Source organism: Brachionichthys hirsutus, chromosome 1, assembly GCF_040956055.1.
Source record: "Brachionichthys hirsutus isolate HB-005 chromosome 1, CSIRO-AGI_Bhir_v1, whole genome shotgun sequence".
Classification (NCBI taxonomy): domain Eukaryota; kingdom Metazoa; phylum Chordata; class Actinopteri; order Lophiiformes; family Brachionichthyidae; genus Brachionichthys; species Brachionichthys hirsutus.
Genome location: NC_090897.1, coordinates 11,496,543 through 11,523,186, shown reverse-complemented (window position 1 = coordinate 11,523,186; position 26,644 = coordinate 11,496,543). Strand labels below are relative to the sequence as shown.

Sequence of the window (26,644 nt, the reverse complement as noted above, 5' to 3'; positions counted from 1 at the left end):
ATGACAAGGCCCAGCATGGGCCACCCCCGGCCATCAAAACCCTCCCTCTCCTGCACACACACACACACACACCCACACACACATGCTCATGCTCACAACCCAAATCTGTTGGAAAATCTGGATTTTGGATATAAGCCTTGTGACTGTGATGATTCCCAGAATGAGCACGGTTGCTAGTGGTCGTTGGCGGTGGTGGGAGAAAAGCTGTGGGAGGAGCTTTGCCAGATAAGGACGAGGTAAAGCCATTAGTATATCCTGTGGATTATTGTAATCCAGTCTCTATCACTGCTGTCTTGCTTGCTCATTCTACAGCGAGTCTCTGCTGGTCTGGAGCAGGTTGGAAGATGGTTCTCAACTCACAGGCTGTCCTGCTGGCCTTCCTTCTCCTCTGCGCTAACGGTACGATAACGCGATAAACGGGTGCACACATTTTGTTTGCTACTGTTGATGCATGTTGTGTCCTAACAGTCTACGTTTCTCCTCTCTCTGTTTCATCCAATGGCATTTGCTCTGTCCATCTGCCTGGGCAGTGTTCATCAGCATTCGTGCTCAAGAGGTACACGAAACTTTAAGTACAATGTATTCTCATAAAATGCATTTCAAAGGGGAAAAACAGCCTATTTAATGCAGCATCATCATTTGAGTCACATGTTATTCTTTGTCTATTTGTAAACTGTGTTTTCCATACAATCTTCATCTATACTGGTAGTTGGTATTTCTGATGTATATGCTTTTAGATTAGGATTGATGAAATGTTGTTTTTGTGTGTTTACATGAGGCGGGAGTGTCAGATGTGTGGACAAGCAAGTCTTGTAAATGTGACTGTGAAGGAGGAGAATCCCCGACTGAGGCTTCCTCCATTGGGACGGTGAGAGAATGGGACTGCATGCCGGGTAAAGAACGATCAGATATGGCCATCTCTTGCTTTTTATAATGTTATAATGCATTTACTGGATACACATGAAAGATTACGGTAGATTACCCCTGAGTCTGCATATCAGCCCGGTAGCAGACTCAAAAAACACAGTTAATAACTAAAGACTAATTCATTTATTTATCTTTACTTTGCATGCAACAATTTCCCACCACAATGTCTATTATTGGTTGTTGTGGAACTTTTTATTCTATCACATCGGCAGCAGAATCATCAGTGGGAGATCCTCTGTGAAATCTGTGTTTGTAATCCAGCATAGGACAAACTTCATCTGGCCCGAGATATAAAGATCAGACTTGACTCATGTCGGACTGAAGTCAGGATGAAAGTGGAGGTGAAATCCAGTGAACGACATTTCCTCAGTGAAACAATGTGGTTTCATTGAGAAACAAATCAAATGGGTTCTCGCCCCTATCTGACTGCACCAATCGCAGGAGAGCACACTGACCTGGTGATTAAAAATGCTGATGAGTGAAATAGACGCCGTGCTTCATTCTACTTCAATTTTAGCTCTCTCACTCTTGTTCTTCCACTTATCTCATCCATTTGAGTTTGTTTCTTGTGTCATCAAATGCAGGGAAGAATACAGATTCGGTTGAAAGCACTCACCTCCTGATTTACACAGGTGCTGCTCTATGCATTGTAATATTGGGAATAGAGAGGACGTGACCCGGCCTGGCCAGATTAAGCCAGTCGTAAACCAAAGTGCAGCAGGTCTCTGCCCAGTGAGACCTGCAGCCGATGCTTCTCTTTTCAAAATGCAGGGTAAAAGAGCTCGCACTTAAGCAACTCTTTTAATATTCCCCATTTCTAGAAGATATTAATTCTGTTATGTAAGCGCTGCCTCTCATGTTTTTAGTGAAAAGTGAGAAGGCAGATTGGCAGATCTAAACATTGAGGTAACACTGAGCTAAAGCTGTGGAGGGTAGGACATGGCCATCTGTCGGCCTGCCGCTCTAATGGACATCACTGATCTTTCCGGATGGAGAACTCAAATAAAGCTTTCAGCGCGGGATATGGGTCACAATAGGGCCGCTAACAGCAGCGACCGGGGGAGCAGGAGGGATTGGGCAGGTTTGAGGGTAGAGAGCTAGAGAATTAAGTATACCCACTGTAGAAAGGCTTAGTGATGATCATTTGCTAGTCACAGTTAAATGCTTTACTGCTTAGCGGCTGGACAAAGTGTTTCCGTTTTGGTGGCTGGTGTTTAGTCAAGTCACCAGAAGGCCTTTGAGTGAGAATTAAAAATAGAAACTGTGATATTACATTAAACTGCCTGTTTTAACTTTTTTTTTTCCTTTTTCTGAACCTCTTACAGAATGTCCTTATCACAGGCCTCTGGGCTTCGAGGCTGGATCAGTGAGCCCAGACCAGATCACCTGCTCCAGCCAGGACCAGTACACGGGCTGGTTCTCCTCATGGCTCCCGAGCAGGGCCCGGCTCAACAACCAGGGCTTCGGGTAGGAGACAGCGCAGGGAGGCGTGCAGACGTAAAGATTCCATATCGTTAAAATAAATAAAACTAATAAAATATGCTCCTTGTCATCTGTTAGGATCAATATTTGAAAAAATACACAGAGAAAATACCACCTGTGTTGTTGTTTTTTTTTTTACTATATGAGGTGCATCTGGTTAGGAGGACAGAATATCTTCAATATGGCAAATAAACTGTTTATTCCTAGGAGCTATTTTAGCATTGACTTTTTTTCTATAAAGCTATGATCAGATCTGAACATCAATTCAATATATTTTATTTTATTTGTAGAGATCAGACTGCTGCTTCCTCTCTGCGGTTGGTGTTTCTCCTGCAGGTGTGCCTGGCTGTCTAAGTTCCAGGACAGCAATCAATGGCTGCAGATTGACCTGAGGGACGTTAAGGTGGTGTCAGGCGTCCTCACTCAGGGCCGCTGCGATGCTGATGAGTGGATCACCAAGTACAGCATTCAGTACCGCACCGATGAAACGCTCAACTGGATCTATTATAAAGACCAGACTGGAAACAACAGGGTCAGTTGAAGCCCGTAGAAATAACAACTCAATCAAGAATATATGCATGGGACCGTGTGTCCTTAAAATCTGTATGACAAAAGTAATGATTTCTGATCACTTTGTCAATAATGGCTCAAACCGTGAAGACTTCACACACGCGTCTACCAACATCTATGTTTTAAAAAGAGAGACATTTACACAGATGCTTTTATTAGAACTGATTTTAAGTTTTTTGCACAAAGGCCTTCACTTTTTTCCTTTTTTTATCTTGCATTGATTGATGGGAAATTATTTAAGAACAGTTATTTAAGTAATTAACAAAGCGAAATATATTATAATATTTGCTTCGACCTTCTCAAAGGTAAGACTAAAGTTATTGTTTACTTCGTATAATAAAACTCTGATCTAATTTTGGCTGTCCTGACAAAATAGACATTAGACTTCAAGCATTTAATGACATTAAAAAAAATTATGTGTAAGAAATGTAACTTCAATTAAATACTTATATGAGGAATGGAAATGATGTTTGCTGCAGCCCTATATTCACTATCAGTCCTCCTCTCTCTCTCTCTCTCTCTCTCCTCAGGTGTTTTATGGCAACTCTGACCGCTCCGCCTCTGTGCAGAACCTCCTGCGGCCCCCCATCATTGCCCGTTACATCCGCATCCTCCCCCTCGGATGGCACACGCGCATCGCCTTGCGCCTGGAGCTCCTGCTCTGCATGAACAAATGCACCTGAAGTCATCCGAAAACACTCGACATGACAACCCCCTTTTAAATACAGATTTCTCTTCCTTCAGCTACATGTATTAAAACAACAAATGTTCCATTAACTTCTGTTTCATAATGTCTGTTAAAACTAAAGTACCCGGTTGTTTCAGAAAAGCAATTTTAATTATATATATATATAATTGTGTTTTCATCTTTAGTAGGAGTCATGAATATTATTAGATGGTAATAAATAATATGCAAGTGAAAACTGAGGGATGTGAAATGTATTTAGTTTTACAGATTTTTTCTTTTTAAATGTATTAAATTTCCCAGGGTGTTCTGGGAACCGGACATTTGTGCTTTTTACTCTGAAAATGTGTCCTTTATTGTAACTATGAACTATTTCCTGGATTAAATGAACATTTGGTCCCCGTCCGACTGCTTAACAAAATGAACATATGAGCCATTCAAAAATGTACAGTTGGCTTTTAATATGAGACCCTATCATTTTAAAGTAGAACGGTCAGTATTGATACACGCTGTAATCTCTATTTACACCCTGTAAGAAGTATGGAGCGGTTGAAAGTTAAAAAAGAACAGATGTTTCAGGGAACACATTCATATTTGTGAACAGACATTCTTCATCTCAGTTCTCGGCGTTTGTGACTTACTGGGAGTTTAAGCTAATGTAAGGCTTCGGGGTCACTGGCGAGGCAACCCTTGCCATAATCTCTTCCACTAATAATGAGATCAGTCTCACGTCAGCAGTGGGTTACAATCATTAGCCATCAGGATTTAGGAGGGGACAGGAAATCCTTTTCTGTGCTATATTTGTCTCGAGACACTTACTTAACCGTCACTATCTGCGTCAGTCTGTCTCTTTCTGAGCGTTAGGCATTCAATCTGTTGACTTTAAGCTTTGAAACCACAGAAGAAGAGGGAGGACTGATTGAGTAAAGTAAGGCAGGGAGGGAATATTGTTGCTGTAAATTTGTCTAGGCTATAAATTTATTATTGTATGTAGCTCATCATTTGGAATCACGAGGTTTGTTGATGTGAAGAATATGGAAAGTTATCCTTTAAAAGGCCACAGGTGAGGTATATCCTTTTGTAGAGGGCTTCCCTGCCATCTTGACCTCGTCACATTTTAAATTGGTGGCAACAATGTGGGACACGAAGAGAACTCTTCCTGTGTGTGAAGCACAGAGACTAATAGTCTCACTGCTGTTAGCTGTTCTATCAAACCTGTTGACTAATAGCCTGACTTGACACAGCAGTAAAAACAGGCATCACAACGCTGAAGGGTTAGATTCGTACCGGATCGTACGTTTTTCTCTTTTTTTTCACTTTGGGAAACAAGTCTGTATCAATATTTCTTTACATTTGATGGAACAAATTGTAAAAAATAACATGATATAAAGCGAAAATATGTTAGTAACATATCAGGTTGAACAAAAAGAAAAAAGAAAAGACATTCACCGTTATTATATATTCCTTGTGACATATTGTATTATCAACACTTAAATATCTATGCATTTCTCTGTGAAATTAAAGCTCTTGCCATCACACATTTCATTTTATATTACCTTATAATATTCCTTACAGCCTACATACTGTGTCATTTATAGCTTATATCCTTGAATTTAAAAGAAATAAATATTTAATAAATAATTCTTATCCATTTAGTTTTTGTTATCAAATATCAGAGCATGAAAAACTGTTGCGTTTACTGGCCACTGGCGTCTGTGGCTGAAGGATCATTGTGTTGCTGTAACGTCCTGTGAGCAGTAGATGGCAGCAAAGAGGCCACATAGGCTCCTTGAGAAGAAAGCTCAGCTTATTCTGATGCTATAACCTTGAGAGAGAATGACATTGGATAAAGGATTGGCATCCCGAGCAGCAGCGGAATCTGTCCTGTCTTTCAATCTCGAAACAAGTTTGTGTTCGGCCTATCAATGTCTAGTCTTTAATAGATTCGGAGACATGAGCGTCAACTGAAAAGTCTGCTTCTGAGTGAGGACTTGATTCAGTGAAACAAGCATCCATGTAAACGTTTACTACAGTGCCATGAAATATTTGTCCGTCAGATGCTTCCAGGAAGGAGACATAATGGAGGTGGTGTGGTTTGGGGAAGGGCTTACAGCGCGGTTTCCTTCAGGTCATTGAGATTTGGCATCCTGGTGCGGGAGGCTCGGGTAAAGGTGGGCCCATTCTGTCCTGGTTTGAGGCCCAGCTGTTCGGGGGTGAACTGAGAGCCCTCCGCCCGCTGTAATGCCGACACGTGCCAGCTGGACTCGATCTGTCCGGGGAGGGCGTAGCTGGGTTTGCGGCTCTTAGCCTGGGTGGAGCTGCTTAGCCCGGAGTGGCCTCTACTGTCAGTGTGGCCTCGATTCTCAGAGTAGCTCGCTTTGGTGGAGGGCTGCGGGGGGTTGGTGAGTGAGGCTTGGAAGCGCAGGTCTGGAGGAGGAGGAGGAGGAGGAGGAGGAAGCTGTCCTTGATTTGAGGAAGAAGGGGAGAGGTGAAGGAGCCTCCGAAGTGACTTGAGTGGTTGATTCTGCCAGGAGAGATAAATAAATGATCTCAAAGCATTCAATTCAGCATTCAGAAAGAAAGAAAGAAAGAAAGAAGATCATATGCACAAGCTCACATGTAAATATTTCCTTTACTAATGCCAATACCTGAGAATGTGAGTCTACTGGTTTGTCAGGAGGCCAGTCATTGACTCTCTCTCTCTCCCTCCCCCTTTCCCTCTCTCGTTCTCGCTCTCTGTCTCGATCACGGCTCTGTTCCCGGTCCCTGTCCCTGGACCGCTCACGGTTTTTCCGTCGGCTGCTGTGGTGAGAGGACGACTTGGAGCTCCTCTGCAGGGACAGGTGTTCTTGCCCGTTACCAGGAACCTGAATAAAATACAAGGACATTACTGTTTAAATCATTACTTTCTTGTAACTGACATTCTTTCGTCCAAGATGAAGAGTCACACCATCAGAAAATTCATTCTGGACAGAAAACGGAGAGGTGACGGATGGTGATGGTGACTTGTAGAGTTTTCCCAGCCAACTCGCAAAGCTGCCTTAAGCAGAGATATTCCCGAATTTGTGTGCAAACATGGACTTTTTTTTCCATACAGAATGCCATAATTCACAAAACTACACACTTTCCTAGTCAACATGCAGTCAGACGGGGGGTCTAATTGTGTCAGTTTTAGGGTCTTCCATGTGAAGTTTTTTTAAATATTTTTCTGAACTATCAAATAGTGAGCTGAAGAAAAAGCAATATTTTGTCACCCGTGCGTTGAACCAGAATGCTGGCTGTAGCCGCTCATGTTGCAGACCGATATCAAAGTGGTGACAAGCAAGTGTGCACAAATCCCACAATGACGGACTAATACTTGAATCAGCTGTTTGTTGAGGGGCAGCACAGTGGCGCTGTGGGTAGCACTGTTTTTCTCACAGCAAGAAAGTACTCTACTACTTGGTTCAATTCCACTTTGGGAGGGGGGGGGCTTTCTTCTCCCCGTGGGCTCTCTCCGGGTTCTCCGGCTTCCTCCCACCACCAAAAACATGCAGCTGAGATGAATGGGTCAGTTTAAATTAACCGTCGGTTTGAGTGTGAGCGTGAGTGGGTGTTTGTCTTTCTATGTGGCCCTGCAATAAACTGGCAACTTATCCAGGGTGTACCCCGCATGCCGCCCAATGCCAGCTAGGATAGGCTTTAGCGTAAACCTGAGACTCGGATTCGTCTTCAAGAAAATGAATGAATGAATGAATGAATGAACTTTTTTGTTGATTGTTGTTTTGATTGAGTGCCGTCAACAGTATGAGCATTCACGACCTTCATGTGATACAGACATAGTTTAGTTTGACGCGCTGATATATACGTGAGTTTTTACAAACATGTGACACTGCAGCATGAAATCAATGCCTTTAGATGTGACGTGAATGCAAAGGCGACTATGTACACAAAACGGATGCACAAACATCGTGCAGCAGTTGATTCAATATGTGTTTGAAATCCTTTCAGTTGTGAATAATTGTAGGCCCATCATCAGGAACGTGAGAGGATTTCAAGCCGGCTGGAGGATGCAGTGTGAGTTAACATGCAGTTGTAATGTTGAGGTTAGATTACTGGCGAGGCAGGATAGGGCGCGGGAGGCTGCTGTTGTACCATAGGTGAGGCGACTACAGGGAGGACTTTGACAGCCGCGTTGTGCTTTAGGCTATTCTTAGAGCTAAAGAGAGGAAAAAGGCTTTTCTTGATGCTGGGGTTCCTTCCGTCCTCCAAGTCTGTCTGTGGAGCAGAAGACGCACAACCACAACTCTCAACACAAAAACTAACAGCAAACAGAGGGATTACTTACTGCAGCGCCTGATACATAGCCAGACAAATAAACACTGCCTAGTGGCAGATACAAAGAAATATCAGGAATAAACTCATAATTAGCTTTAAACTTAAACATCATATTTATAGTTTTTTTTAATGTTAAGTCTTAATTATAATATGACTTAAATATTACCTGCATGATGATTATGTTTTTTATGTAAGTATTGAGTCAGTAAGTATTATGTGTTAAGGTTGTATCAACTTAATTTAATTAAGCAGACAAACGTATTTAATGTAAGAAACATAAATCACAAAAAGTACTATTAAACAAAGTACTGAGTTAATCAATGACCTATTTAAGCAGTACATTTTAATTTACATTTAATTAAAAAAAGAAAGGATAATTCTGTTACAATGTATTCTTTACATTTTGGGCATTATTTCTTTTTTTGTGAAAATTATACTGTACACTAAACAAAGTAACTGAATGGTAAGATATCCACTCAGTCAGGTCATCAGATTAATTGGTTGAAAAAAAAATCTTCGAGATTAGTGTTCAAAGCAGACTAAGATTTTCTTTGTTGATGAGGAAAACAATGTCAGAGTAAAAGAAATGTTTCAGTGTGGGCTTGATTAAATGGCAGCGATCTTACTATTTGTGTCTTCTTCTTTTTCTTTTTAATTGCCCTGAAGAAGCCTTGCTTCTCCTTCTCTTTGGTGGGCTCTGGAGGATTCATGACCATTGACTCGGCAGCAGTCCTACAATTATGGATAATCAGACAAGTTTAAAGATTAAAGGTTTTCAAGTATATCTCAAATTCCACGGCTGAACTTGCGTCCTTTAATTAAGTCCTGAACATGGTTTCTGTATGAAGAAATAAAACAACACCAGTGGAACAATGGTGTTTGTAAGACTAGTAATCAAATTGTCATATCAAAACAGATACTACTACTACTAATAATAATACTAGGGCAGCATGGTGGTGCAGTGGATAGTGCTGTTGCCTCACAGCAAGAAAGTCCCAGGTTTGATTCCACCTGGGTCCTTTCTGTTTGCTTGTTCTCCCCGTGTCTGCATGGGTTCTCTCCAGGTTCTCCGCCTCCCTCCCACCTCCAAAAAACATGCAACTCAGGTGAACTAGAGAGTCTAAATTGCCTGTAGGTGTGAATGTGAGAGTGAATGTTTGTTTGTCCACGTGTGGCCCTGCGATGGGTTGGCGACTCATCCAGGGTGTACTCTGCCTCTAACCTGCAGCCAGCTGGAATAAGCTCCAGCATAACCCGTGACCCGTGCATTGGATCGACAAAAGGATTGCGATCATCTCGCCTTCGTGATGATGAATGAATGAACAATAATCATAATAAACAAGTGCTATTTTTTTTATGCATTTGTCTATTCCTACTCAGTGGCAGCACATCTGTGTGGACAGACCTGTCAAGCATGAAATAAACCTTTAACATCTGACAATATATTTTAAGAAGAATGTCACTTCAACACAATTTCACAATCACAACATCTCACCAGTCAAAAGCTGTCTGGCGTTTGGAGTGGTTGGCCAGGGCAACGGGATCTACAGGTACCACAGGCCCACCTGGACCTCGACCCTGCCCGACAGCGTCATGGAAAGAGGAGTTATCTGGCCTGGGGGAGGGGACTGACGTGGACAAAATGAGAGGAAAATGTTATATATAATGTTACCGTATGTATAAATGAGTAAAGGGTTGATTTTGATTGGGGTTGATATGGAACTGCTTCAGTTCCATATTTGAGTTACTCTGCAAACTTATATTGCTGCACTGACATTTCTATCAAACAAAACAACAAATAAAATACCAAACCAAACAAGTGCTTCTGAAAAAAGCTGTAATTTAATAATACTCTTATGTACAAACTTACACGTTCCAAACTGGTTAAAAAAAAAGCTGATTATGACAGTACTGAAAGCCAGTCAGCGCACTAAATAAAAAAGAATTGTTAAAAGAAAACTATACAAATATGTCCGATCTGATGCCTTACTGGTTCATAAACTAAAAATAGCAGCACATTTAATTTGGAACATGCGAGCATTCTACGACGCGTCCTCTTGCATCATCTTACACTGTACATGACAATAGCACCCAGAATGGTGGTAGCTCTGATAATATCACCATAGCAACACAACAGCAACACAAATGGATTGATTAGTTGCATACAAGAAATGCAAATTCCAACCAGCGTAATAATTTTACGCATTATTAGTAACATCATGATATGAATACTATATTCATAAATGTTCATTTGTTTTAATTATAATCTCATTTTGAAGTGCTCTTTAACCAAGTTAGAAAAAAAAAAATCAGCTTCACATTTAATGTTCGTCAACCATGTCTACGCAAAACTTTCACAGAATATGCCACGGCGGTAGGGTTAAAAGGTTGGCTGGGTTTTTCCAAACGGACCAAATGCAAAAATAGGAACATAAAAATGCAGCTTATCAACTTAAAACTGCATTTCTCCTGACCACTAGGGGGAGCACTATTGGGCACACATACTGTACATTATCAACACGATTAGAATCAGTTTTATTGACCAGGTTTGTGCACAAAAACAAGGATATTCGACTCCAGCGAGAAACAGCACTATACAGCATTTTTGTTTTTTGATGAGGCACGTGAAAGGTTTTGTGTTTTTTTTTGTCTAAAGGATGTAAACTTTTACAATATAATAAAAGAACAACAGATCGTATCAATATCTTTTCGCTGTGTTTCACTATGTGTCGCATCACTTTAAATTACTTGCTTATGAAAGATGTTACAAATTTAGACATCGCTGAATTTTCTGATGCTTGTTGTGGTGTCATGATGCAACACATTGTGCTGTCTGGTGATTCCTATCTGTTACCTCGGTAGAAGCTGCCAACTCGCCGAGGCATGGACTCCGTGAAGATCATTCGGTTCTCCTTGGAGGAGCCTCCATCCTCGACATGGGGGTCATGATACATGCCCACCTAAGGGACGGCACAGGAACACAGGAGCAGACAAGTGAGTCTTCAGCTTTGCTCTCGATAATATCTCTTAATTTTAGATCATTGGCTGTCCCATTTTAGCTGCTCACATCCCAAAAACCATTCAGGACAACCCTAGGGCTTTTCACTGAGCTTACATTTATACCATAGACAAAATGCAGTGACACAAAACGCTACGGAAACCAGCTGTAAGAGCTACTGGCTGTGTCTGGGGAACTGAATATGGGGAAGGATGGAGGGGTCGGACCTCATTTTTAGAGCGCTGTGTGTGAAAAGCAGCTGTGTTGTCCCTCGTGGAGTCTTTGATGGGGACACAAGGGTGGCTCATGTCTTTGGGGGACTGCTCATTCTGTTGAGAAGACGGACAGCCACGGGTCAAAGCAGACTGAGGAAGCAGCATGATGCAGAGGCAGTGTTAACGTGAGACAGTGGCAGTCCTGCACAACATGTGGAATACGTGTATCGAACATACATTTTAAATATGCTTCGAGGAAATCATTCGCCTTTATTCCACATTCATAGTGCTGATATCTTAAACGGTACGTGGGCTTGAATGCAGTCAGGACATTAAGCTTTCTGTTAAATGTTGCACCCAGTGAGTCATTGCCATATTTACAGCAATAGTCCATTTCCTAGAATCGCTTTCAAGGATGTTTTTAAGCTTGTCATGTTTAGATGTGAGATTTAATTGTAGGTAAAAAGTTTATTATTCCTAAAAACCTGACATCCTGCATCTGATTTTTAAAGATTACTAATACTAATAAAGAACTGTTATTAGTATTACAATGACTTAGAAGACATGACTGAGATAGACTTCATGGTAACTATGATGCAATAATAAATTATCTGTGAATATCATAACACTTTTATAGAAAGAACTTAAAATTTAGTCTGGAAATGTTCTAGTAGTTATTTTTTTAATCCCCTTCCTCAGAGAATAGGAACTAGGACTGAGTGTTAGTGTTGGTGCTCTGGGGTGAATGATGCCTTCAGGTAACACCACTCTCACTGGGCTGCCTGCCACTAACCCTTGTCATGTCATCAGTGCAGTCCTCTCTGGAGGAGCTCACGGAGTGTCCGGCGAGGGCGGTCCGGTGCTGCAGCTGAGGGGAGAGAAGCTGCAGGCTGCTGGCACGTGTTGGTATCGTCTGCCCCGGCGGCGGCAAGCCAGCCATCCCGCCCTCGTTCCCGTGAGGTCGGTGGCGCTCCCTCCTCACGTACATGGAGTGGCGTTGAGGCCGTTGTTGGGAGGAGAAAGGGGAGGTATATCCCAAGCCATAATGATATGACTCATGTGGAGAAGGCAGAGTGTGAGTGGAGGGCATCCCTGCTCCTCCTGGATCCAAGAGCTCTGGCGCACCGGCCTCTTCTGAAGAGGTGACAGGATAAGCCATTACAGCGTCCAGTAACAGGTACTTATTTTCATTAAGAAAAAGCCCCCCTCCCACCCCCGCTAGATCATGAGCTAGCTGTACACTGAAGATCTTCTACCAATCCAGCACAGATACTTTTACAAACTGAACACCTGCTTTTACACTCGCTTATTCGTTAGCTAGATGTAGACATTTAGATCAGATAGAATGTCCTCTTCTGTAAACAATGAGAGTTGTGGCAGAACGCTGACTTACGCTATCTTTCATTCTGGCTGTGCTACTTCCATTGGCCATAAGTGGGTTGCAGTGATCTGGTTATTGATGCACTGGATATCAATACTTTAAAAAACATCTACTTAAGCCCTGTGGTAAAAAATTCAGGACCCCATTCTTAATTCAGTGGATTACAGAGCTGACTCTAGAATACTAACCTGCCTCTTGACCATACCTGGCGCTGAAGATTTATGTCTGGACTTGTGCCTGGATGAGGAGTCCAGTGTGCTGCTCTCCATGCGGGCGTTGCCGCTGCTACGAGAAGCGGGGCTGTGCCCCGACCGATCGGCGTGTCGACTGGAGGGGCTGCCGGGCAGGCCCGGGGGACCTGCAGGGGTGTTGAGGTCTAAACAACTGGCGGGGAAAAAGCGGGCGTTGGGTCCCACCCCTGTTGTCATGTTGGCATTTGGGTCATCTGGGTGGAGTCGGCCATCGCTGAGGTTCCCTACAGATTTGGCATCGCTCAGCGCACTGTGACTTTTGGACAGGCTGAGATATGAAGTTGAACTCTTTGAGGAGGAGGACATGGATCCGTGGGCAGAGTCGGCCATATTGTGGGCATGTCTGCCATGTTGCTTCTCTGCCACAGACTGCAATGTGTTGGTCTTGCCTTCCAGGAAAGTGTGTCGGCCAGCCTGTTGATGCTGCTGCTGCTGCTGAGCGCGAGAAGAGTTCGGTTTGCTGTGGCTGTACTTCACCCCGTGCCCCTGGTCCGGCAGCTTTGGGGAGGGTCCCATGCTGAAATCAAACTCTGTCTTTCCTTTGGGCTCTTTGGGACTGAGGAGGTGTGGCAGGTTGTTGTTGGCCAGATCTTTGTTGGATGAGGCAGAACGATTGAGGGTCTGGGACATGTACTGGCCCTTCGGGTGGAGCGTAGGACTTAAACTGGACGGGGGCTGCTTGTTACCATTGAGGAAACTCTTATTGTTAAGGTGATGGAGGTCGCCATGTCGAGGGAGGCTGGAACATTCTTTGCTGGTAGAGCGCCGGCTTGTGCTCTTAGTATGGCTCCTGGAAGGACAGAGGAGGAGAGGAGGAGTTTCATATTTTCAACAGGAACAAATCTGTCGCCCTCAAAGTGGAAACAGAATGGCGGATGGAGATTTCCACATTAGTAAAGAACTTTGGTTTTCGTTTATCTCAAGGTGGTTATCAATGAATTCAGGAGATGCGTCACTTGACTAAGTGAGAATCAAAATGGTAATTTTAGGCTGCAATAACTTCTATTGCACAAAGTCAAAATAAAGGTGTGTGGTGTGACCTTGTAGGAACTGTGTTCTCTCCGTGATGGTGTGTTTTCCTCTTGGACGAGCGCGGCGGGTTGGGCGATGCGGGAGGAGGGCGCTCTCTCTCTGCTTGCCTCAGGGGCTGAAAGGCTGGATGGTTGAGGCTCTGCTCTGTCAGGTAGCGCTCAGTGGGGTTCAGCAGCAACAAGTTCTGATCAGACACGAGAAAAGAATGCAGCTTTGCCTTTCAAATTTTACTCTAAGAAATTATAGGTAGCTGGAGCAAGGACAGATAACACATCACTCCATTATATGCAGGGCATTTGAGAGGGTTAATGCACCATACCTTCATCAGATCCAACACCAGACCACTCATGATGCCTTGAAACCGTCTCTCCAAAGTCTGAGGATGAGTAACAGAGGGAAACTGGCACACACACACACACACACACACACACATGCACACGCATGCACACACACAGACACACACAAATCAATTTCATCCTGAAAAACCTTTTTGTACATAAAAAGTCATTCTCACTTAAAATCCCCAAAAATCTGTTACTGGATCAAACTAAATAAAGTGCCTAAACCACCACACATGCATGCACACGCACACGTGCACGCGCACACACACGCACACGTGCACGCGCACACACATGTCCAAATGTCTTGCTGTATTGTCTTGCTGTTAAACCGAACACCAACCACCCAGCTCATGAGTCATAGCAATCCACTCAGTCATGGTGCTGGGAACATTGCCATTAGAGAGAGGGAAAGATGAGGAGGAGGAGGAGAAAGTAGAAGGAGCATAGAAGTGAGTGTGGTGAGGATAAGAGAGAAATGTTTCCTACCCTGATTCCATGAAAGCGAGGGTTGTTGTAGAAGAGTTTCATCTGTTCTGCAGGCAGTGGCCCCAAAACCTTCTGAATGGTGAAGAGCTGAAGTTGAAATGAACCAGCATCATAATTAATAGTTAAGTAATGTATGAACACCATGTTTGGTGATCTTCTTGAACAACATAATTGAGCGGTTGTGGAGCAACATTAGCTTTTATTTGGACTGTCCACCTGATGAATCCAGGTCCAGTAACCGTTGAACTTATGATGGAAGTTTAACCGTACCATTAACTGCTAAATGCTCACTGTGCTAAAACCAAAGCTGAAAGACACTAAAACACGTTTTTTCTTTTGGCACAATCGGACGCCTTTATACACTGAAAATAAATTATACAATTTAACAAGGCCTAGAATAAATATTTCTTCCCTGGTTGTTAATTACCCTCGCCGAAGGGGAGGCGAGGGTATTGCAATTGGGTCCATTTGTTTGTATGTTTGTCTGTTTGCTTGTCTGTCCGAGCGCATAACTCAAAAACTAGTAACCCAATCGACTTGAAAATTTTACACAAGCAAGGTTCTGTCCGTGGCTCGGTCCTCCCCGAGAATGGCGTTGCTAGAGTTGTTCTAGAATTATTTTTACATCTGGAATTGTGCCTCTGCTGTAAACTGCCACTTTAAGAGGGAGGGACACAAATGGCATGATGGGAAAAAGAGTCCAGAAGGTGTCTTGTAGTACGTTCCGGAGCAGCAAGCTAGAGCAGGTTTGGCTCCTCTGATCCGGAAGCCCTGTTTACTGTCTCACAAGATCGAATAGTCTATTGGAGGCGAGGGTCTGCAATCTCTGATTGTCTTTCTAGTTTACATTAAATTCACTCAGATCAAAGATGGGAAACAAAAATCTATTAAGTTTTACACTAACTTGATAATTTCAGATAGTTGTTTGAAGTTCTCTATGTAGGCAACCTTCCAAAGGAAAATTACATTCATTTGTCTTAATCCATAAATGTCATAAATTAAGGGCAACTATTGATGTGTCCACAATGTCTTCTTCAAATCCTTATATTTTGTGAATTGTATAAAGTGTACACGGATTCCCTTAATTGTATTACCGGTACTTTAAAAAAACTTTCAAGGCCAATTTGGCTTTTCATCAAGAACGAAGGAACAAATTATAAAGTCTTGAAAACACTGTAAGAGCGGCTCAAACTCTCAAAGAGCTAAAAAAAAAAAATGAGAGAGAAGATGTATCACATTCTCACATGAGAGGAGCTAGGATCTACAAATTCTACCTGTATATGAAACGCAACATCAACCTTTGATGCCGTTGGAGCCCACCAACCTGATCTATTTCACTTTCTCCCGGAAACAAGGGCTGCCCATCACTCAGCTCCCCGAGGATGCACCCCACTGACCACATGTCCACTGCCTTTCCATAGGGAGCCCTGAGAAAGACACAAATTATCACTGACACCTAGAATGTCAACGATAAACTGATGATAGTGAACACTGAGAATGAAGACATAAAAAAAAAGGTGGGTTTGTTTCTCTTTCGAATAAAGAAAATGGTCCTTTCTGAGGGAATGGCACTGAGCAGTCTGGTGAAAAATGGTGATAGATCTGGAAGAGCAGGAGCAGAGGAGTGGTGGTGTTGGAGGCACAGCGTATTTGAGTGGGTGGAATCCAAATGCTGTCTCAATGAATGTTCCAGGGAATTTGCTAAATCAGGCTGCAGCAGTGAGGCTAATGACATTCAGCTGTCTCCCAGCTAGAATGGTCATTCAATGCAGGACATGCATCCAAAACTGCGTTGGGTACAACATCGACCGCAAACACAGACATTTGTTTAGGTTACAATGTGCACCAGATGGTTGGTGGGATCATTTCGTAACGGGTGAGTCATCGCCTGTTTATTGGGGAGAAGACCAAAGCTGTTCAGTGATCAGAATAAAACTGATGAGGATGAAACTTTGGGAATTATACAAAATGTTTTAAGGGATTCAGCTGATGCAGAAAGTTAAACTAATGTAACTCTCATGTCCCACAGATGCCACTTCTATATGTGCAAAAATAATTATTTTAGCTTTATTCTCTTCTAATGAATAGCTTTTGTTTTTACCAAAAGGTCTCTAGGAATGTCTAAAATAAGGAAATCTGCATTCCTTTATTTTACCAAACATTTCCAGGCAAAAATTATCGATCATCCTACATGACGATGTCGTAAAATAACAATGACAGCAATGCAACACGGCTTGCACAGACTTCAGGAGGCTTAGTGCTGTGTGACCGATTCTATTAACTGAATCCTCAGAGTAGAATGACTTGAACTACGTTTTTTGTTTTTTTTAACCTTTATTTAACCAGGTAAGTTTTGCATATAGGGTCGGTGTCAAAATCTATCAATCCAAATAGATTTTTACAAATAGCTATTGATGACCAGGAGCAGAGCGGTCATTCTCTTGTTTATCACATTTTCAGACTGCTATTCATTTTTCTCGGGCCTGCCTGTCATTTGGTTCCAGATTGCAAGCAAACTGCAGCACATTCTATTGTCAGCTTCTCATATGGGGATGCACTCCACCTATAAAATTATAATGCCTCCTAAACACAAGTCTCTCCCTATCAATCGGAAGAAAACATTCTAATATTCTCGGCTGCATCATTTGGTATCATTTTAAGCTTTTTTGCTGACATACCCATGTTTCTGGGACACTGGTCAGTATCCTGCTTTACAGTTTCACTGACAGGCCACTGACTGGTTTCAGTGCCACCTGCAGACCCACCCTCATGTTACTTTACAAATAAATGAGTTGTTTGTGAGTGATGGTGAAATCACAATCAAGCTATCGTGGATTCAGGAAAAAAGAATGTCTAGCATTTGATTGGCACACATTAAATACATCCATCTAGTACTCTCAGAAGACAAAAAAGAAATAACAAATACATAACGATGATTTTCACAAACAGAAAAGCGCACGCATAAACTCACCCTAGCAGCAGCTCCGGTGAACGGTACCACCTTGTTGCTACGTACTCAGTGTAGTTGGCGTCGGTTCCTTCAGACAGGTTACGAGCAAAACCTGAGACAGAATAGAGAAATGAGTAAATCGCCAGTCTGAGCATCAGACATCCAATACTTCATTATAACATGCAGGCTGTTTACATTCACATATAATATAGTATAACCCTCCAATTAACACTCAAGTAATTTTGACAGCTGCAGTAACAACCTGGTCATCATCTCATGTGACCAGACTCTAATTAGTTATGCCACTGCTGGCGGGTTGAGCCCTCCCCTTAGATAACTGGTGTACAGAGAGACAAATTTAAGCCTAGAAAAACACAATATACCGCATGTCAACTCCATCGGTGTACAAACAAGTCTCGCCCCAGCTGACTCAGAAGGCTTGCATGAGAAAATCCTGCAGAGTTAACTGACCATGTGATCTTTGCCACAACACACACAGCTGGGAGACTGTAAAGTGACAGGAGTGTGATGTAGCAATAACATTTCTTATCGTCTGATAGGGAGATTCATCGTGATGATAACAACCAGAGTGTATTTGATAGTGTGGCTTCCCACTGACAGAATCGATCCTTCTGATACACAACTTTACAAGGTGACAAATTAATAGTGAGATTTTTCACAGTTAACTGGGCCCAAATAAATGACATTGGCCAAAATGTAATGACAGATATAACAGTAAGAATCACAGATTAACAACCAGCAAAAAGCTGATTCAGAGTGTTTAACTAATACCTTGAGTTTACAAGCAGATATATCTTCATTGTGTTCATGTAAAGCGCATGTTTTTGTAAAATCTCTCGTGCCAATCTGAGTGGTAGTAAAGAGAACAAGAGAGACTCACCGAAGTCACAGAGTTTGAGAACATCCTCGGCACTGATGAGCAGGTTCTCTGGCTTGATGTCTGGACGAGAGAAGCAGATAAAAGATTGTTTACAACAAGCTGAGATGAAACGTGCATGTACTTGAAACACATTGTTACTTAAGATTGTAGCACTGTCTGATCTGATTATTTTTCTCCTGACTTCACTTTTCTCTGAAGATGAAAATGATGTTGAGAAAATGGTGTAGATGTGTTCAGTGTGACCGGCTGATCAACGGATGCGTTATATAACTGCACGAAGTCAGAACCAAACGATAATCGGCTTCTCTAAATCTGTTCTGGTTGACTTGATTTTGCTGATTACTTTACTTGTCTGTAAATATACTTTTTCCAGGGGAAAGTAAATGCAGGATCAAAACTAGATTGGTAAGGAACACTGTGAGGGATATTCTTCTTTATATTTGTTTGCTATTAAATCAGGAATTTCTTATTAATAATAATCAGCCTCTAACCTATCCTGATAATCAGTTGTTTCTTGTGGCAGTTTCTTTTTCTTTTGTTTTGCACTCACTCAATCGGTAGCAAAACATGGATGCCTCTTATCAACTTACTTTGTAGATGAATAAACAATCTGCAGTAATTTATGGTTGCGTTATATTTTTTAACAATGGATATATTAGATATTGATAGTGCTTCAATTTGAAATATTGAATGAATTTCCAAATTGAATAAAGACCACCAAAGAGACCTATGATCCTGTGTATTTAATAAAACTCATACAAAATGGACGCTTGGAGGAGCAACATCCAGTAAAACAATCACATCAAAGTTATTGAATTGTGTGTTAACTTCTTCTGCTCCGTCTGATGTGACACTATAGCCTCACCTCTGTGCACGATCTCATTCTTATGACACCAGTTGATGGCTTTGATGAGCTGGTAGATGTAGCTGCGGACTTTATCAGGCGGTGCCCCGTTGGGCAGCTCCTCCAAAAGCTCCAGCATGTTCTGTGAAGCATAATAAATTAGCTCTGTAGCCTGAGCTGGAGGCTGCACTGTAAAATAAAACATTGCTGTTGACCAGTTTCTCACATAGTTCTTAGATAATCATAATGTTGGGGATTCCCTCCCTAGCCCTCTTTGTATTTCCTTTTTTTTTTTTACTCTGACCGGGAGTGAGAGGAGACACTGTCCTAAAATGACAAGAACACAGTATAAAAATAAAACCTGTCAGGGAATAATCACTTGGCTGGATACGCTGGGAACACAGTGGGGAATACCATTATTCACCAGCAGTGCGGTTCATATGTTGCTATGGTGATGCAGTTTTTATGCTTAACAGAGAAGTCTCAACATGCTGCAAAATCTGAGTCTGGAAGCAGCAGAAGGGAGTCGTGTAATACAATTTGTAATTCATGCGTGCTCAGTAGGATAAGGATAGTTTCATGAAGCTGACCCTCTCAACGTATTCAAAGACAAGGTAGAGTTTCCCCCTCCTGCGAAAAGCCTCCTTCAGCTCCACGATGTTGTCCTGCTTCAGCGTCCGAAGCATCTTCAGCTCCCGAAGAGTCGTCTCCTTGACCTCCTCATTTTCTGCAGAAGAGACGGAAATGATACCGCCGTTTGGGGCTCCCTCTTTTTCTGCCTCCCTCCCTGGCTGCTCCACTCACCTTCGCTGTCTTTGAACTTCTTAATTGCCACCAGCTCATTGGTATCCTGTGAAGAAACAACGGCATGGATGTTGAGATGGAAACAATGGGTTGAGTTCAAGCAGGGCATCATTGGCTTATTAAAATAGATGTTAATAATTATAATAATAAATGGGAAACAAGATGAGATTTAAATTCAGTTTCTACACTCTTAATATGTAAAACGGGAGCTGCTGGTAGTCGCCAGAGTCATGCAGGTGATCTAATTTCAGTTACTTTACCGCAGGGTACTCGCACTCAAACAGCACATCCATGGAATAGCCAATTAGCATCCTAGGTCTCTCTCAGCTTAATTTGACCTTGCTGAAATTAACAAGCGAGTGCAGTGTGAGGCAGGTTGCTATAGACATCAAATATGCACTGTACAGCTTTACATTGTACAGTACAGTTGTGTTTTTCCTGCAGCTTTTAAACCTACTTCAGATCAGGTCAGTGTGTGATGAACAGCAAACTCCAGGCCTGCTCATTTTCTGCTGATGACATGAGCAGGTCATGACTGTCATATCACTCAGAAACACTTTTGCTTTTGACCTCAGGAACATCACCCGTGCATGTTTTACCATAGCTTTCCAAGCAGAACCATTGATGATATGGAGAGGTGCATATAAGACACAGTTTTATTTGTTTGGCATTTTAAATAATTCCATGATGTCAGCAACATGAGATTATTTTTTGCAGCACCCCTGGAAAAACCCAGACTGCACCCCAGGGAGTTATGGCACCCTGTTTGAAAAAGGAATATCTTGGAAGGCAATATTGAATTTATGTTTCCTTGTTTATCCTGCATTTAATTAACAGGATTTGACAACAATAAAAATAAATTTCCTACTGATTATTTCAACCAAGAATCAGAATCAGAATCAGAATCAGAAGTGGTTTATTGCCATTGTCAGTGAGGGTTCACAGACTAGGAACATTTCTTGGTGAAGTCGTGCTACATCTAACATTAATGACAAAATACAAAAACCATACAAGTACAGACACATCAGCAGCAGCCGGAGTGGTTACACAGATGTGTACTAGCAGCAGTAAACTAGTGTCATCACGCAGTGCAAATGGAACAGTGCAAGTTGTATTCAGTTGTATTCTACTTACTTTTCTAGAAAAATGAAATATACCACAATATTATAATATATGATATACTAATCATCTAAATTAGATTGAGATCAACCATAACAGAAATAAAGTTTCCTCAAGTTTCCAGCTAAAGCGGTCACAAAACCAGCTGATGTTTTGATTTGATCCGTTTAAAATAATCAAATAATCCTGTGGATCAGCTGCTGAAATTAATTAACATGCAGCTCTACAACACTGAGTAGGGATACAGACACCAGGGAACACTGGCTAGCATGTAGGTTGTGCTGTTGTCATGAAATCAAGATAGCATTCAAGCCTCCATAACACACCCACATACGCTAATGCAACACTTCCATAAAGTGGCAGAACATTGCACAGTCGCACATATTTTGCTCCGCTAATTAAGTGTTTGTTCCATCAAACACACACTGCTCTGTATAATATACATCATTTGTACAGGAACATTTCAATGCATTTCGTTCCTTGGTTGTACATTTCTCTCAGGTCCTAACAGGGTGACCCATTTACCATCAGCACCAAAGCCTCCATATCCCTCCCTCTGCATGTCCTCCCCTCCATCACACATTACGACGTTGCATTGCTCTCTCCCTCTCTCTCTCTACCATTCATTTCTCTTTTGCCCTTCTTCCAGCAGAGAAAGGTAAAAATAACTGCTCCCCTGTAGCAAAGGGAAAAGGCCTTTACTGCACAAGTCTCTGTTTCTGCATGTGAACACGAGTCCTGTATACATGCTGTACATATCAGCAGTAATATGTCATGTCTTCACCTCTTAGAAACCTGCTTACATGCATTCTACACAATACTTGACTTCACCATACTACGAACTGGATGGGCCCTAGCTGCTGTTAACATGGGGCCAATCACACGTCACGTTAAATCAAAAAGTGTCTAGATCAATATTGTTCGGTAGATAAATGTAAATGCTTATTGCTTTGGTCGCTATACCTACAAGACGTGGCATTACCAAAGAACGAGATCAATCGCATTCACTCGGACGACCACCAAGGTCGTCCTCCTCTTTGTTATGGTTTAGGTTGCTATTTTTCATGTCTTTCTTAATGCCTCCTGTTTCTGTTTAATCTTTGTTTGTGCATTTCTCCCTTTCTGTTTCTGTTCATTCCTAGTTTCTTGATCCAGATGTGTCTTGTTGTCTTCTTCCTTCCCTTCTTGCTTTTTGCACTTTTGCCTGTGTCTTGACTCATCTTGCTTCATTGAACTGGTTGTTCTGCCTTCTGAATTTACTTGTGCACTGTAACAACTATGCCTGCTATTTGCACTGCTATTCTGTCATGTTACAGACTCAAGGTTTGCATTCCACAAATGTATAATCTGATTGTAATTTAGAAGATAAAAAATGAATAATAATGCTTAATATTAAATGTTTTTTTTATGTTAACTTAAGATAGCAGCCTCCAGATCCAAAAAATGTACCTTCTCCTTAGATTAAAATATATGGAAAACTAGACACGCAGTATGTGACAGTCGTTGTCGACTGCATTCTGCATTTTAACGTTACAGTACATGCTAACTGCCTTTTAATTGGACGTTTTCTGCCTCTGGCTACTGGTTTGAAGCCTTCTCTCAACATCATGTTAATCTTACCACAAGGTTTTGTATTTATTGTACAAGGAAAATAATTCAAACAGCACACATTTAGTTCATTCAATTTACATAATTCATAAATCATGTGGAATTTTCATGAAGCACAAGGTTGAACTTTGTGGTTAAAGGACAAATTTAAGGAGAAAAAAAGAAAACTGGCACATAATGTGTGCGCGTGTTTGTGAAAGAGAGAGAGAGTGAAGTCTCTTATTAATACCCACAGGGATTAATACTATTGCTGAGCAATTCTCTCTCAGTAACTTTCAATAGGGGCTCTAGTTTCATTGCCCTTGCATTTTAATTTTCATCACTATCCGAACATATGGGATACCAACTCTTCATATCACGCAATTTAAGCTATAGAAATGATAAATGGTATCTTACCTTATGTCTGCACTTGAGCACCACGCCATATGCTCCTGGAAAGACAAACAGAAACGCAAAACAGAAGTGCAAGTCTCAACATCCAACTTGCACTGGGAACTCTTGAAGCACCGACAAACATGGTCGTAGAAATCAAGGGAGAGAACCAACAAAGAATGAAGGTGAGGAAGCACAGCGTCCCTGTAGTGTCCTGCCTGGCTCTGCGCATCATGTTCTCAGACAGTCGTGCATTGTTCTGTCAAGCCTATGGCTGTAAATCCGTTTTTAGGCCGGTCAGTCACTCTTGTATTAGTCAAGTAAAAATATTTTTCATATGTGCAAATGGTTGTAATTCAACCCACATCACGTCCCTCATGTCCTCAGACAACATGTATCTCCTCCCAGCTGCACGTGTATCTCAATTTCTAATTTTGCTGTGTAGAGGGGCAAGATCAAAAATCTATTATATCCATTATATCCTCAATATTCTTCATTAATTTCAGCTCATGAATTATGTTGTTACGTGTTGGAAAACAGACAAGCTGATCAGCCCTGTCATTGTAATGCTGTATGTTAGAACAGGGTGCCAGTGAAAAGGTGAAACAATTGTTTTGTTACCATGAGTCAGTAGTCGCTGAATACTGACAGAATCCTTGATCTATGCGCATTAAGTGGACAAAGTCTCCGCTAGACTGCTCTGCTCACACACACACACACACACACCACAGTCAGTTGCAGCATCATATTTCACAGACACTTTCACTCACAAATTGCAGATGAAATCCTGTGTCCTCCTGTACAGAGATCAGATGCATGCAAAGGTTTGTGAGGGGATGTGGATAGACCACATCCAGATACAGAAGCAGATACAAGGGTCACCCAAAATCCTGCTTTTGCCTGGGACATAAAAGACACTCTCAAATGTGAACAAATGTCATCTATAGATGAAACAAACCCGAGGATTGCCCCAAAAATATACAAAAATACGCTTCCAAATCAGCTAAAAATGATTCTGCTGACTGAAAGCAATCATTTCTGTGCATTTTAACATGTGAGGGACATTTGCAGCCAAACCTAAAATCCTTATGGATCTTATTTTCTGACCAGACATCAATGCCATCACCAGAGCAAGAGTTAACCTTTTTAACTCTTCAGCATATATGCATGCACACAAATACAAATTGAGGCTTATACTTATGACTTTAAAGCCTTGTATATGTTCTACAAGGGTAAATATTTCAATGACAGAATATAAAATTTGCAAAGAGGAACATTTTATTCCCTTCATATTTTCAACTTTTCCTTGTGTTGAAAGTCATCTGACAATACATTCAAAATATACAGTCTATAAATATATCATATAAGTACAATAGATCTGTGTTTTCACATCTGTTGAAAGATACAACAACCAGCCAGGGCAACAAGAAATTAAACCATGGATGACACTTCTTCATACTAACCTGTGATGAATCAGAAATGATCATCCTTGTCATGAATTGTTCTCCAGAACCACTCACAGCTTCAGCCCTCTGCATTTGTAAGTCTGACGTTCCTCTTCATACATCTGTTACCTCAGATTTTCTTTTCAGCAGCAACCTCTACTCCGAACTTTAAATCACTCAAATCACCAGAGTTACCTTTAAAGGTCTACGAAAGGTCTCTATACCCATCCCGCAAACCTTTCTGCTATGCCCTAACCTTGATCCATGCCTTCACCATATCCGTCGTGTCTATTCGACTCAGAAGCAGACACCAAACAGGCAGCGACGGAGCTGACCCCCTTTCAGCAGAACTCTTGAAAAAACACACTTTAAACCACACAGATCTGTCCAAGTTTAAACCACTATTCAAAACTATATTTTTTAAATGCATTTAATGTGTGGTAAATGTTGTGGTATTCAGTGTGCACATTTTTAATAATAATTTTCATGCATGAAACATGTCGTTTAATTCATTGATTTAATTATTTTTTAATATATCAAGTGCCAAAAACGCATTGGTTATATTTGTATGCGACTTCTAAACTGGCCTTCATTGAAAACAGGCTAATATTAGAGAGAAGCAGTAACAGAGTACAACCCTCCCTTTCAACAGACGCGCAGTAACGTTTGCAACCACTCACCTTCTCCCACAATGCCAAGGACTTCAAACTTATTCATCACATCACCGAGGGTGGGGGGCTCCTCCAGCAGGTGAAACGAGCTGCTCGGGTTTTATCGAGGAGACTCCTGCTTCGACTGGCCGCCGACGGACTGAACCGCAGAGTTCAGGAGAAAAGTGGCAAGCATCTGACCACGTCCCATTTTCACCGCTCTTCTACTTCAGCTGGGCTCTTCCTCGCTCTACAGCGCCCCTCCAGCCTTACGGGCTTTTAAATTTCACTTTATTTGTAAGGGTATGAATCAAGCTGTTTCAGTTGTCTCCGAATTCCCTTTACTTCATGTCTTCAGGGTGCCCGCCGAACGCTTCAAGCCAATCCTCTGCGCTGTCATACCTGGGGCAACAGAGACAAAATGGAGAAGTAAGATGTTACAGAATGCATTGATGGGTCATTCCAAGGTCCAGCTTCCCATCATTATGTGCAAATCTGCAGGATCTTGCTGGTATTCCTGGCACAGATGGTAGCTCGCGTCGCATGGACAAGATGCATCCATTAAGCCATTCAGCATTAAGCATGGTTTCTACATCACTTCTCTTCCCATCAGCTGCAGTTTCACTCTGAAGGATGCAGCAAGGGCGACAGTATGTGAGCGTGAACGTGTCATCACCGGCAAAAGCACGAGACCCTGCTTGTTTTGCTGAAGTCTAACTTTGTAATCGGCTGTGGGTGCGACGGTCCACTGCTTTGTTCCACACTGAGATCTCTAAACAACAATGAGATAAAGGGTTAAAATATTTTGGGCATACACTGATGTTTGGATATTTTGTACTGCTGTGAAAGTACTGATACTGATGGTGAATCCTATGAACAGGAACAACATACATTTACTTGAATACTGTATTTCAGTACATGTTGTGAATTACCTGTACTTTACTTGAGTGTTATTGTTTTTGCAAACATGTGCGCTTAGTCCACTAAGCTACACTCCAGCGTGTTTCTACTCCTTATTTTGACGCATGACCTTTGTAAACTGCTAAACACTGTGTCGCTACCAGATCAGGCATGCACAAACAACACACACTTTCCTTTGTAAAAAAAAATACTTTAAATGTAATGAATATTTACTGAATGTTTTTTATTAAGTATAATTTAATATAACTTTGTAATTATTTCACAATAGTTTTTAAACGTGACTCGGCATGGGTGTCATTATGATGTCATTGAGGAGTAATCAAATTGAGTGTGTCAATGCCAACA

The 26,644-nt window shown here is 41.7% G+C and overlaps 2 protein-coding genes across 2 annotated transcripts; one reads left to right on the top strand and one right to left on the bottom strand.

Moving 5' to 3' along the window:
- The first annotated feature begins 344 nt into the window (after nt 1-344).
- Nucleotides 345-3,662, top strand: LOC137897779 (retinoschisin-like). Its single transcript, XM_068741903.1, has 6 exons — nt 345-399; nt 531-556; nt 779-893; nt 2,253-2,394; nt 2,746-2,941; nt 3,510-3,662. Exons 1-6 carry the CDS (start codon nt 345-347, stop codon nt 3,660-3,662), a joined length of 687 nt encoding a protein of 228 aa, XP_068598004.1.
- A 2,109-nt stretch (nt 3,663-5,771) lies between these two features.
- Nucleotides 5,772-25,451, bottom strand: LOC137918330 (cyclin-dependent kinase-like 5). The gene is made up of 20 exons (XM_068761106.1): nt 25,409-25,451; nt 23,308-23,342; nt 20,185-20,230; nt 19,971-20,107; nt 19,402-19,522; nt 18,537-18,596; nt 17,657-17,747; nt 16,010-16,112; nt 14,686-14,772; nt 14,178-14,258; nt 13,867-14,042; nt 12,781-13,616; nt 11,988-12,328; nt 11,207-11,308; nt 10,836-10,941; nt 9,477-9,609; nt 8,608-8,713; nt 7,799-7,921; nt 6,313-6,531; nt 5,772-6,188 (listed from the first exon to the last, which is right to left on the bottom strand). The coding sequence occupies exons 1-20, from the start codon at nt 25,443-25,445 to the stop codon at nt 5,772-5,774; spliced, it is 3,357 nt and encodes a 1,118-aa protein (XP_068617207.1). The 5' UTR covers nt 25,446-25,451.
- Between the last annotated feature and the right edge of the window lie 1,193 nt (nt 25,452-26,644).

Bases quoted from the DNA above. Each gene is read 5' to 3' on its own strand.
- LOC137897779 (XM_068741903.1), top strand. From the start codon at position 345: ATGGTTCTCAACTCACAGGCTGTCCTGCTGGCCTTCCTTCTCCTCTGC. The intron at 557-778 runs GTACACGAAACT...TGTTTACATGAG, and splicing joins TCAGCATTCGTGCTCAAGAG to GCGGGAGTGTCAGATGTGTG. The intron at 2,395-2,745 runs GTAGGAGACAGC...TTTCTCCTGCAG, and splicing joins CTCAACAACCAGGGCTTCGG to GTGTGCCTGGCTGTCTAAGT.
- LOC137918330 (XM_068761106.1), bottom strand. From the start codon at position 25,445: ATGAATAAGTTTGAAGTCCTTGGCATTGTGGGAGAAG. The intron at 14,259-14,685 runs GTAGGAAACATT...TGTGTGTGCCAG, and splicing joins CTCGCTTTCATGGAATCAGG to TTTCCCTCTGTTACTCATCC. The intron at 9,610-10,835 runs GTAACAGATAGG...TGTCCACGTCAG, and splicing joins AGTTGGCAGCTTCTACCGAG to TCCCCTCCCCCAGGCCAGAT.